This window comes from Triticum aestivum, chromosome 2D, assembly GCF_018294505.1.
Source record: "Triticum aestivum cultivar Chinese Spring chromosome 2D, IWGSC CS RefSeq v2.1, whole genome shotgun sequence".
Lineage (NCBI taxonomy): Eukaryota > Viridiplantae > Streptophyta > Magnoliopsida > Poales > Poaceae > Triticum > Triticum aestivum.
In genome coordinates, this window is record NC_057799.1 from 594,244,095 (window position 1) to 594,258,175 (window position 14,081).

General features: G+C 49.4%; 1 protein-coding gene across 1 annotated transcript; it reads left to right on the top strand.

The window, feature by feature from the left end:
- Positions 1–13,136: 13,136 nt before the first annotated feature.
- On the top strand, positions 13,137–14,081 carry LOC123050241 (auxin-responsive protein SAUR21-like). The gene has a single exon (XM_044473064.1). It carries the CDS (start codon positions 13,429–13,431, stop codon positions 13,813–13,815), a length of 387 nt encoding a protein of 128 aa, XP_044328999.1. The 5' UTR covers positions 13,137–13,428; the 3' UTR covers positions 13,816–14,081.

Here is a 14,081-nt window from a genome sequence, read left to right on the forward strand (position 1 = left end):
GTTGCTATGCTTCTCCTAGATAGATCTTGCGTGATCATAGGAAAATTTTGAAATTACTGCGTTCCCCAACAGTTTGGCCCGAAAGCAACACACAAACTTCTCTAGTTTGAAGCCTCCTCTAGTTCTCTAGTTCTCTCTCATCCTCATAATAGAGATGCCCCATGTAGTTTGGTTCTCCCATCTCTAGTTCTCCGGCGATGCGCCTAGCTCAAGACGGCGAAGCGCTAACTGCCAGATCGTAAAGCCCGTATGTGTGCAATTCATAGAGAGGTCGTTCTTTCGGTCTTTGCTAGAAGGATTGTTACTTGGACGGTTCGAGGGACCTCAAGAACAATCTACACCAACTCTTCTTCCACAACTCGAAGTTGGTAATGATCCGATCTCACCTTGTATCCATCTTCCTAGTGATCCGGGACTTTGAACGTAGAACGAGTTTTCTACTACGTTTCCCAACATGGGTGTGGCTTCACATAGTGGTTTTGCTCATGGTAAAGTTTATGATTTTTTTTCAATATTTCTCGCCTTTTTGCTCGGTTCCACATATTGAATCCATGCTCGTGTTACACCAACTTTCACAGAACAAAACATGTTCAAAAGTGAATGTCGGACCTCTATGCTTCACTACTTTTGCACCAACTTTCTTCTTTGTTTAAGTGTGTGATGTTTACCCAAATTCAAACACCGAGGAATTTGTATTCTCCATGGTAAATTGCAAAGACTCTTGACCATCATTTATCATGTCATGCAATATTTGTTCCTATAGTATGCATCGCAATTTAATTATCATCCTAATAGTTGATCTGATGGTATGTGCAACAAAAGAATTTATGAATGAAGTAAGAAAGGGGCAAAGATTGTACTAGGTCTTGCTTGTGCATTCCGTCGAACAGCATGTGGCATGCCCGGAGCCGGCATTGCCCGACGTCACGTGATGCATTTGAAGCTGCTGTGAGTCGGCTATCGTGGACGCGTTGGGGATGGCTTGCTAGAAGCTCAAATCTGGGATGCCCGTCCACTTCGATGGCAGAATGGAGTCGGGCTCCGCCAACAAGTTGTTTGTCCCTGCGGGCATGACCTTTGGATTGGTGGTTATCGTGGCAAAGTATATGGCCTCAGCAACGGTCATGATGGGCATCTCGGGATCCGCCATCTTTGCACCTACCTTCGTCGCCGCCTCACACTCGGGCAGCCTCCGACGGCGGTCCTTTCAGGCATGGTTCTCAGCCTTGCAAGTACCGCTAGGTAGGGGAACCCGGCCGATTCCGCCGAGGCATCATTCGTGGCTGGTTCTAGGCTTACGCTGCAGTCGCTGCTTCATTTTCTCTTTACTGCCCCGATTTATATGGCTCGGGCATGGAGACAGTACGTGGCAGCGGGAAACCGCTATCATACGCTACAGTGTGTCTTTGCGGAGGTGGTACGCGGTGGCAGTGCTTGTCCTGATGGTGGCAGATCGTGGCCATAGCTTTGGAGTGAAGACTCATTGTGCATTGTCTCGAGACCATTGGACATCCCCAGATTTACCAATGAAGTACACTTGCGTCAGAGCAGACCACTCGATCATCTCCCATATGAGATTCTGGCGGCGCTATCTTCCCTCACCTGCGAACTGTGCCACTCGTGCAGCGATGGATATTCTTGGCTTCGTAAACCACTCTTGGCGCCTGGGTGCTTGCCTTTTCGACAAAGGGTGGATTTTATTAACTCAAAATGAAGCATCAAGGGGATACAAACACATTGAGCACACACCCGGTCTCTGCATAACCAGGATGCACACAGCCAACACCAACACACACAAAAGAGGAAAAAAAACGCCAGCAAAGAGCAAAGTCATACAAGACTCAAGCTATGCCTAAGCGAGGGAAAAGAAAAAGAAAAAACACTCTGAAACGATCAAAACAACGGTTGATAAACTACATCAACGACCATATCCGCACCAACCATCTCTTGACAGAACAAGCGCAACGAGAAAGTTTCTTCAACAGCAACGCCTTCAGGAAGGAAACGACGCTTAAACGTCGCCGTCACTGGACCCGACCAACAAAGGTCAGACTCTAGGTTTTCACCCTGAAGAACAAGTCCGAGCACATCCGAGCAATGCCTTCATCAAGGTAACGACGCAAAAACATCGCCATCGCCAGGTATAACCAATTCAGGTCAGACCTAGGGTTTTCACCCCGGAACTCGAGACCGGGTACTCAAGAAGCACCACCAAATCAAAGTCATCATGTTGTCGCCACCACTTTCCGCGATCCCAGCAGCTAAAAGTGAGGCACAGTCTTTACATGCCGGCATGGCTTGCCGCTGCACAACCATCTCCTCTGCGTCAAGCCGTCATCCATAGAATTTATCTCACCGCTGAATGCAAACTGGCCAGATTGAGAGCCACCGAAACTCCCAATGGAGCCTTCCGGTTACATCACACAACCTCGCCAGTGCGAGCTGCTGGCAACAACCAGTGGATCCTAAGAAAAAACTCTCATGAAGACCCTTGAATGGCCACTGCAATCTGCGGCTCGAGTGGCCGGACGGTGCCGCCATGGTCAGGACGAAAATTGCCCCCTCGCATCGATCGGACGAACCACCTGCGGCCAAGTGACAAGCATCGGTCAACCGATGTAAGTCCCAAGGCGCCACCACCAACCTCCTTCGGCCTTGTGATCTGCCGGCGGCAACAGCGGCGAGCGTCTTGGGTCGCTTGGGAAGATGACCCTTATCACCAACGCTGCCATGCTCAACGTACTGGACAGCCGGAGGAAGCTTCGGTCCGAACCTGCATGATCTTGACCGCAGGCTGCTGGAGGAGAATGGATGGTCATCTCCACCCAGGCCATTGCCAAGGCATCACCATGCTGCCCAGTTCAGAATCCCAGATCGCTCTAGCCATTGACCTATGCATGTCCCTGTGCACAGATCGCCTGCCGCTGCATGTCCATGCGCAGATCGCTCTAGCCTTCGGACGTTGCATGAAGATCGCTGCTGAGTTGTTGTTCACCTCGCGCGCCGTTCAGCGCCTTGCGTAGAAGCCATCGCCCGGAGCCCCGCCGCCGCCGTCAGCCACACAGGCTTTGCCCGGCAGCGTCGTCCGGCGGCGGCGAGGGAAGCGAGAGAGGTGGGGAGGTCCCGAAGAAACTGGATCGGGAGCCGCCCGTGCCGTCCGTCCGGACGACGCGCCTGGGTGCTTGCCTAGTGTGTGCATGATTTCTTAGCCAGGTGGTTGGGTCCATGTCTAAATTGTGCGCACCTGGACCATCTTCGTTAGGTGAACGACTGCTCGCCGAGGCTCAATGTTGCATTTTTCTTAAAATATTTTCCTCTGCCTTGGCATAACTTTGGTTTTTGTATGGCTTTGCTCTTTGTCGGCATGAGCCTGTGTGTGTGTGTGTGTGTGTGTGTGTTGGATGTGTAGATCCTAATTGTGCAGAGGCCAGATGTGTTCTCATTGTGTTTTATATCCTTGATTCTTCATGATGAGTTAACAAAGAACATCCTTATATAAAAAATATGACATTCTATCAATAAAAGATACTGATAGTTTAGACGGGTTTGTAAACAAGATGTGCACCAAATTGGTACAATGCATTAGATACTGATGCTTCATCATTTGCAATATATTCTTATCATTTGACCGGAGTCTAGGCAAAAAAATCTAATATGGGGTGAAGATAAAAATGCCCATCTCTCTACAAGTTCTGTTTGTACAATAAATATTTGTTAATGGGATACAATGGCTAGAAAACAAATCAGATCTATTTATTGATTAGACAACAAGGAAAGCCATCAATCTTCACATTTCTAAAATCTATTTTGATTGTGTGTGAGAAAAAAGCCATCAAAAACCTCTCTCCCACGCAAAGTATTATCCTAGTGGCAGACTGGAAGATACGATTTCTCTTGGAACGTTCTCCATCGTGGTAAGGATGAGTCGTGAGATATTGCGACTTTAAGAAAGGTGCTGATGGTGAGGTCTCACCTTTAGCAATATGAAATGATTATAGACTACTCATAGACAAATCGGACGAATAACACAATCTTATCTATAGAATTAAGGTAGAGCCTCGTATGGAGACACACATCTGGCATAAAAACCCCCTTTAACATTACATTTGTACAAAACCAATTAATCTTATCATAAGTCTTGTTAAGATTTATTTTAAAAAATAATTCATCTTTCTTCTTATGCATTTAATGCAACAAGGCCACACCTATTTTATTAGGTGTAACAACAACTCAATTACCGGCAATGATAGTAAAAATTTAAATAACACATTAAGAAGACAAATCAGCATGTAATATTAGATTTTACTACGATCTACACATTTAGGAATAGGAGTGAGAAATCCACAATTAAATCTTGCAGTATCCAATCTACCATCATACAATTCATGAAAAAGATAAATGAAGATCAGGATAAACTAGATGCCAAAATTTCTGATAAAACTCAAATGGTTCATGATGACAAGGACTTCTATTTTAGTCATTGGGAAACACCCGTTTTTATTCTTTCCAAACTATGCACACTATTAAGAAAAGATCTATCAGCATAATCTAGAGCACAAGGCATAGGACCATCGAGAGATATGTTTAAAACTGTATCAGCAACACAATCCATAGATATTTCCATACCCATCCAGATGGATTTTTCATGGAGACACGGATATCATCGGATAGACTCAAAACAGGAAATGCAAAGCAAGCTCAAGCTGTGCCCGCTCAGGCGTGAACAACGCGGCGGAAAAAAGAGAGGAAAACGTGGGGGTTTAGGAAGAAAGTAAAACAGGATGCACGACACGGCACAGGAAACGCATGCGTCATACGTAGGTCGATCGGCCTACGCACCACGTACGTATGTACTTGCTGTATGGCGCCTACGTAGCCTGCAGCTACTCAAAGTGCCCGCCTGGTTCACTGGATCTGGGACTGCGAGTGGAAGCTATTTTGAAACCAAAATTAGTACAAAGTTGGGTCATCTATTTTGAAACGGAGGGAATACCTCGCACCTGTAAGGCCTTGTACAATGGAAGGTGCTTACAGAAATAAACCAGATTTTTCTTAAGCACCGGTGCTTATTTATACAGGATAGACGCTTAACTAAGCGTCTCTTCTGTAAAAATAGGCACCGGTGTTTCAAAAAATCCGGTTTATTTTTCTAAGCATCCCTTTAAGCACCTCGGTACGAGCGAACGAACAGCAGATGCCAATGGGGTGCCGGACCGGACTATCGGTGCGCAGCAGCACGGGTGGACCCTGGGGGCGGCCCTCGGCGGTGCCGCGGACTCGTGGATGCATGGTCAGTTGGCCTGCACTACCACCGCGGCAGCGAAGAGGTAGAAGTAGTTGCCTTTTCTCGCTAGTCTAGTCCGATCCTCTCGGGGTGCCTTCTCTAGTATGGTCCTGTCTGCGACAGGGGGACGGGGGACCAAGAAACGCATGAGCAACCGTGACACAATTTACATCGGTGCGAAGTGAGTAACTGTGTATTCGTACTGGATTGGACTCGAGCACAGATGGACGATCTTTCTATCTAAGACAGAGAATTGAACGGATTAAGACATGCTACGGGCAAATCCAACACCGTCCTTCAAATCGGACTCACGATCCGTTGGCGGACACGTCCACGGACAGAAATACTGGAGTCAGCTATTCAATGTTAGGGCATCTCCAACGGTGGCTCACAAATTTTCTTCGGCATCCGTCTGTGGACTAGGACCAGTCTACAGACACTAATGCCGGAGGAGAGTATTTACCCATAATCACCATACTTGGGGCTATGATAATAACTTGGTATCACACTTGTGGGCATTAAAAACCACCAACTATGCGTCTTAGCCAATAACATGGATCAATAATCGTCGCGACTGATCTAGAAAACAGCGAACCCGGCAAGTAGGGCCCACCTGTCGGGCTGATGCGGCGAAGACCAAATTTTTTGACCGACTGATGTGGCAAATCAGACACAGGACCTACCTGTCAATGAGTATATGGTCTTCTTCTTCCCATCTCTATTTCTATGGGGCATTTCATCAAACAGCTTCTGGGGGCATTTCATCAAACAACTTCTGGGCGACCATCGGGGAGCTTTTTCTTGCAGGCATGGGGATAAGCTTGACACGGCCGGAGGACGGGGAAGAGTGCGGTGACCAGGGGAGGCCACGCGGACATGAAGCCAGTGGCTCGTCGGGCGTCAGGTTGTCGACGAAGACAACACGTTGGGCGGCCGGACATGCCATCCATGGCGTGCGCGCCAGCTCGAGCGCGTACAGGGGCTCCCTGCTCACCACCGCAGCGTCGCCTGCCGCCTTGCACGCTGCACGGCAGTTCCAGTGTGCCGCAGCGTCCCCAGCCGTCGTGCATAGCCTCCCTACACAGGCCGCCAGCGCGCGCTCCCCCGTGGACGTTGGGGCCGTCCTTCCTGCGCCGCCTCTGTTCGCGCGAGCATGAGTGTGCTGCTTTCGGCGATGGCCCGGGGAGGAGCTGAGGAAGAACGGCGCGGCGCCGGCAGCTCGGGAACGGTGTCCGCGAAAGAAAACCATGGGCGCTGCCCGAGCTTCTGCGCGACGGCGTGCTTCAGGGGCTTCTCGGCCACGCCCTGCGTGACACCGAGGGAGGCGGCCACTTCCAAGATGCGGCTCGGGGACATGACCTGGTCTCCTGGCGTGACGCCCAAGGAGGCGGCCACTTCGACTTCCACGACGCAGCCAACGAGGATGACGTCGAACGCCGACCACTGCGTGTACGTGTCGGCAGGCGGCGCACACAGGCTCAACAACGGAGAAGAACCAGTCACGGTGAAGCTTGGCCGGAGATAGGGAAGAAGCAAGGGTCACTCACAACCTATTTGTTGAAATTCCCATGGAGGAAAAAGGAAGAAAAAACACTTGAGTCATTGACAGGTGGGGCCTTCGTCCAACTCAGCATATTGTCCACATAAGCACGCCATGTCAGCCTTACATGCAGGCCCTACTTGTCGGTTTGACTGTTTTTGCAACCAAATCTGAGCATTAGCGCTCCGTGTTAAAGGTTAGGCGCTGAGTTGGTGGTTCTTTGTGCCCTAGCATAAATGTGGTACCAAGTTGTTACCCTAACCCATAATATGGTGGTTTTGCATAAATAACTCGCCGGAAGCTACTATCCAACACTACCCGCATACATCACTCTGTGCATTTAAAAACCGAACCCAAAAACCATACCGAAAATAAACCGAACCGAACCAATTTTATGGTTTCTGGTTTCGGTATGGTATGAACTTTTCATACCGATTTGAACTTTGGTTTTTATGGTATATACCGAATAACCGAACGGTTAACCGAATAAACCGAAGTAAAAAATAAATTTATATTTCTTTACACTAGTAGAAAAAGGGCCTTTAGTCCCGGTAAGCCTCCCCTTTTAGTCCCGGTTCTTACACGAACCGGGACTAAAGGCCCTCCACGTGGCCGCTGCCTGGAGGTCCACCTTTAGTCCCGGTTGGTAACACGAACCGGTACTAAAGGAAATTTTATGATTTTTTTTTGAAATATTTTTCTGATTTTTTTTGAATTTTTTTTTATTTTCAAATTTCTGAATTTTTTTAACCTCTAATCTCTAATCACCCCTCATCACTGCTCAATTTAACCTCTAATCTCTAATCACCCCTCATCATTCCAAATCATCTAACTTCCCGGACGGTCACCATCCTCTCACTATTCCAGCCTGAGCACGCTTAACTTCCGGGTTCTATTCTCCCTCGTTTCGAAGTCTGCACTTGTTGTTTTCCTGACAATAGTAAGATGTCAATCCTATTAACCCTGAGGAATTTAGCTTGAACATGAAGTCACACATTTCACTGTTTGAGTTTGAAATTATTGTTCTAAAAAACAATAATTATTTAGTAACACTAATATTTCTTGAATAAGTAGTTTGACCATAATTTGACCACAGTTTGACCAGATTTGACCAAAACTCAAAAAAACTGGAATAATTATTTAGTAACACTAATATTTCTTGAATAATTAGTTTGACCATTGTTTGACCGTAGTTTGACCATAGTTTGACCACAATTTGACAAGATTTGACCAAAATTCAAAAAAACTAAAATAATTATTTAGTAACACTAATATTCTTGAATAATTATTTAGTAACACTAATACTTCTTGAATAAGTAGTTTGACCATAGTTTGACCAGATTTAACAAAAATTCAAAAAAACTGAAATTTGAGCATAATTTTTTTCCCTTTTAGAATTTGAGGATTCTAAAAATTTGCAAACAGGCCGTAGGCGGTCAAAATCGGATGCGGATTTTCGTGCTGAACATTTTGATATATTATACGTTTTTTTTACATCGTATGCAAAAGTTATAGCCGTTTTACATTTTCCCTACACTTTTTGCAAAACATGTCCAAATTCAAGTTTTTAAATTTTCCTAACTAGTACATGTAGTAAAATAACTACATCTGAAAGGATTTTAATTTTGAAGTTTTTATCATTTTCTTTTGCCTTTCACAAAACTGAAAAGGCGATCCACAGGGGGGGGTGGGGGTGGGGGTGGGGTAGAGTTTGAAAATGGGACCTTTAGTACCGGTTCTTGCCACGAACCGGTACTAATGCCTCAAACCCCATTAGTACCGGTTGGTGGCTCGAAACCGGGACTAAAGGTCTAACCTTTAGTACCGGTTGGTGCCACGAACCGGTACTAATGGGCATCACACCCTTTAGTCCCGGTTCGTGGCACCAACCGGGACTAATGCCTGTACAGTGCCCTAGGCGCTCGAACCGGGACTAATGCTCACATTAGTTCCGGTTCGTAATGCAACCGGGATTAATGCTCTTTTCTGGCCGAACCAAAGGCCTGTTTTCTACTAGTGTTAGATGAACAACCATACAAGTTGTCATTTTTCTTGTACATGAGTCAAATTCACTACTAAGCACGTGAAATTTTCTTGTAACATAGTCATTTTTCTCTTTTTAAAATGCTAAGCACGTCCATAACCATCAACAGATGAATCAATGCATGCATATATACTTATATATATAGTTATATACTATTTGTGTAAAATAGTATGTGTTTTGAGTCATACATTTGCAAATTATTATTACGTCATTTTCAAATTCGCGTCAACTTTGGTTATTATGCTATATACCTAAACCATACCGAACTAATTTGGTATATACCGAAACCGAACCGTATTTTAATTTCATACCATATTTACCGAAGTATTAATACCGTAGAAACCAAAAAACCGTAGAAACCAAACCATGTAAACCGAATAAACCAAACATAGAGTGACGCATACATTTCAACAACAAGTCAAACTAACTGGACGAAATTCGTTCAAACAAGGCGGAATTCATTCAAGTTCAGTTAATTTACTTAAAAAGGTCGATATTTCGACCATTTAACAAAAAAACTTGGGAAAAAAACTAAACCATATACCGGACAACCACCTCATACGCGTGGCCGCCCTGCACTGCCGACCACCACCGCTGTCAGCACCATACTCGTCGTCGTGGTGGTCCCTCCAGCGGCGGAACGATGCCGGAGGGCCACGGCTGCCTGCCGCTCACGAAGGAGCCGATCCGCCTCCTGCCGCGCGGTGCGGAGTGTCGCCGCGGCCACATCCGACTTTGCCTTCGAAACCCTGGTGGTGGCATTGTCGTGACCGGCGTTGGCTGAGCAGTCGCAAAGCGATCACTCCTCGCCGATCCTGGCGAGCTCGCCATCAAGGCGGCGGCGGCGCCTGGCGGCCATCTCCGCGGTGGTAACAAAGCGGTCGAGCGCCCACGCGACAGCGATGTCAGGGTCGTTGCAGACCCAATCTGGTGCCACATTGTTCTTGGCGGACGCGGGGCGGTGACCGACATCGCGTCGGTCGTACCTCGCCCTTTCAAAAAATATGTTAAGTTCCAATTGTTGAAACTTAGAACGAGTGACCGATAAAACCACTTATTTTGTGCCTACAACCGATAGAAAAATCGCTTGAAGTTTAATCTTTGAAACTTGGTACATGCGACTGAGAAAACCAGGATTTTAGATGCAAAATCGTAAGTTTCAACGATTGAAACTTTACACTTATTGTGCCCTCATGCGGGATTCAACTACTTCGTGAATCGCAAGGCAATCAACTGGCCGGGCAGGACTTGGTAGGTGTGTGTCCCCCTCTCTTGTGTACTCCCGTGAATTTCTAGGAGTCAAGCTCTCTTAAATGGGACCACATGACAAATGTGGAGAGCGACCTAAAAACAAACATAAAGTTGTATAAAATGGTGTTTGCTAAACACCATATTTTTGAAAGAAAAAACCGCGTCAAACACTTTTTCCACTTTGCGCGGTGACGAAGTGAGGTGTGGCGGCAACAAGCGTTGCCCATGGCTGGTCTAAGCGGGCGCTAGTCCGAAACTTGACGGGTGCGGGTCGGTTGATGCAGCTAGGGCTGGGTTGAAGGGCGGCACATGAAGGAAGAAGATGAACATTGCTACAATTCTTCCATCCAACGGCCCAAAATTTGCCTGGTAGCAAAAACAAATTCTAGGTACCTGATGAATAAGCGCCTTATAAGAAAAAGCATTAGGCTTACTCACAATGCCATCCAAAAGCCAGTGCCAAATATTGTGTAAGGGATGCAATTCACGCAAATACTACATTTACGACGGTATCAAAAACTTAAAATACATTGTGCGGTACACTAATAACGTTATTGAGGATGGCAAATCCTTTATTCAACACGCTTGCTATCCGGTAGCCTGCCATTCTCGCACGTTACAGTCTACTTGCGTTCTTTCCCACCCAAAAAAAAGAACTTGCGTTCTTCAGACTGGTGACCTCGTCAAAGCGTGGCTACGGTTGGTCACTAGACAAAGTTACTCTTAATTTAGCTTGAAAGCCTACAAGTGTCGTGCTACTAACTACTCCTACGTAATACAGTACAGTGCTCTTCCCTAAAAAAAACGAATGCAATGCTCCAGGCCGATAGACCTAATTATCTGCGAGGTTTGCTTGCACGGCCGCGCCAAGTTGCCGGCGGCGAGCAGAGGACAGGTGGACTGTTTTTTGGCAGTTTCATGCGTGCCAACGGAACGAAACCACGCATTACCTGTTGATTAGGAACTCCTGCACATGCTCATGGCAAGTAAAACAGGACATGCAACGGCGAGCATGCATGCCAGAATCTGAACCTCTTCTCCTGTAGGCCGACCAGGTGACTTTTTTTTTGAGGGAATAAGTTCAGATCCACACATCCGGGCACACTATAGTATTCTTATCGACCGATCTGTCTCAGAGGTCCAGCAGACGAGGCACTGCCACGTAGTGAGATAACACACAAACTGTTTTTCCAGCTGAGAATCAACACACAAACTTTTTAGCAGACAATAGGAGACAGGTGGATGGAGTTCGTTTGTTTTACATGCCTCTGCATGCAGATATTGCTGCTCATTCTCAGTCCAATCTTGAAGGCATTTTGTTGTCAGACAAACAGGACAAAGAGCTCGGGTGAAACCACGCAGGATCTGTCTGACGATTCTCAAGGTTACGCGGCGCTCTGTCCCCCTCATTCACGCGCGTGCATGGCGAGATAAAACAGGAAGGGAACCGCGTGCTCCATTTACATTGCAACTTTGATGTAAAAACATCTATAGCCGGACTTCTCAAACCCGTCTCATATGTCAGGACGGGCTGCCCGATCATTAACTGATCATATTTTTTTGACACAGACGAACGTAGGCGCGGCCCCAAGCTAACTGGCATCCCCATATAGCCCAAATATGGGGCGGATATAGGGCACTCAGGCACGCCCGTCACGTCAGCCTGGCCCACCCCAACCCCAAAAATATCCACACATCCGGAAAACCCTAGACAACGATGGTCAATCCGAAAGCCACTTCACTCCTGTCTCCGTCCACTCCACTTTCGATCCCCTCCCTCCGATCCGATGGCCGGCGACAGAACCTGCGGTGGATCCGGGTAAGAATTCGACGGGTCGGATATCGACGTGGAGGAGGTGGCCCTCCGCATCGCATTGCGGAGGTCGCTGCTCGAGCAAGGCGGCCCCAGCAGTGGCGCATCTTATTCCTCAGCGCCCGTCGCCCATCGATGCAGCGTCGGCGACGTTGCCGGGCCTTCCTGCCCGTCGCGCAACACCTACAGCTCTGCCTCGCTCCGCTCCGTCAACACCCCTTCGCTCCACCAGGTACGCCGCCCGCCTCCACCATCCTCTGGTCCGGCAGTGGTACCCGGCCAACGCTGGGACCTCGTGCCCGCGCCGGGGCCTACAAGTACGCGGACGCCCGAGTCCGAGGCACGTGCAGCTCGGCGGGAGCGGCACCGGGCGAGGGAGAGTGGGGAGGCAATGTCGGCCCGCCGTTCGCCCTTGAGCGCGCCGGTGGATCCCGAGGCCGCGCTCCTCGCCTAGTCCTCCATCGCTCTCTGACGACGGCGGAGACGGATGCCCGGGACCTCCACCGGAAGAACGCCACGACGCTCCGACTCGCCATCGAGATGTTGGAGCGCGAGGCAACCAAGGAGGCTGTTGCGAAGGCGAAGGCGGCCCGCCATGCGAAGGAGCAGGACCGCATGCTCCGTAGGCTCTCGGGCATGCGTTGCAGCTCGGACTCGGATCTGATGGACGTCTCCACCTCCAGCTCCGACGACGACGTGCCTCCGCACGCCGATGCCTACACGGAGGAGGGGCACAGCCCGCGCCGACCACCGGAAGGGGAAGGGGCCCGCGAGGAAATGGTGATTTCCTCTGCCCTTCCCCGTTATGTTTATATTTTAACTATGTTTTAAGTTTTTAGTATGGATTTGCCGTTGAACTCCGACGAACCATGCTTCTTTTGTCCAGCGATGCTAGTTGATCCGATGAACTGCGTGTTGTTTATGTAGTGTTGCATGGCTTGTATGGTTATGAGGGTTTGGATATGACGGACACGGGTGTGGAAGCCATCAAATGAGGCGGGCATTTGAGGGCCTGGATTTGCAACTTGCGGTTGTAGATACTCTAACATATGGGAAATCGGGTTCAGTTGCTGGCACGATCGATCTCGACATGCTTGATTAATCACGTGGATTAGGAGGCGCCTTTTGTTCTGGATGCGGGAAGAGATCGCTGATGTCCTGCCCGATCGGGGGCAGGAGCCGACGCGTGCAAGCTGCGGTGCGCTGGGTTGGGATGCACGGACTACCCCAGGTTGGCACTGGATGCCGATCTCGTCCCGGTGTCGGCGCGCAGCAACACAGAAGATAGCACCCATTGATCAGTTTGGTCCAACCCACAAGGCACTAACCCCTAACCCCAGCGCTATATTTATCGCCGCCCCGCGCGCTCTTCCACCGCACCACCCAGAACACACAGCCCCATCCCAACCAAGTCTCCAAGTCCCAAACAGAGAGCTAGCAGCAGCAGCAAGCGAACGCGTTCCATAGCTCGTCGGGGCAAAGCACGACAAGGCAGCATGTGCAACGTCATCACAATTCCGTCGATCGCCTGGCTGCGCCGCGCCGCGCGGCGGTGGCGGGCCCGCCGCTCCACGTCCGCCCCGGTGCCGGCGGGTCACGTGGCGGTGTGCGCGGAGGGCGCTCGGTTCATGGTGCGGCTGGCGCACCTCAGCCACCCGGCGTTCCTGGAGCTGCTGCGGCAGGCGGAGGAGGAGTACGGCTTCCGGTCCGGCGCCTCCGGCCCCGTCGCGCTCCCCTGCGATGAGCACCGCCTCCGCGACGTCCTCCGCCGCGTCTCTTCCTCGTCCGGCTCCGAGGAGCCGCGCCGCTCCTCCTTCTGCCGCCGGCGCGGCGACTCGCGGCCACTGCTGCAGGGGGTGACCGTGGAGAAGCTCTTCCCGTGAGCGATCGACCTACAGCGCGCGTGCCGCGGCACCGAACGATCGAGCAACGCAGCGCCCAATTTCTGCGCGCAGCTCCGGACGCGGTAAAAAGGCCGTGAAGACCGTTCGGGCCGGCGTGGCGGCGTGCTCCCTTGCCCAGCGTGATGCCCGCCGGCGATCGGACGCGTAGTGGAGCTAGGCAGTACAGTATGTGATGGTGATGGTAGTAACTGATTGAAGAAGGCGACGATTTTTTGGATTGTTTTCTCTGTAACTATTTTAATCGT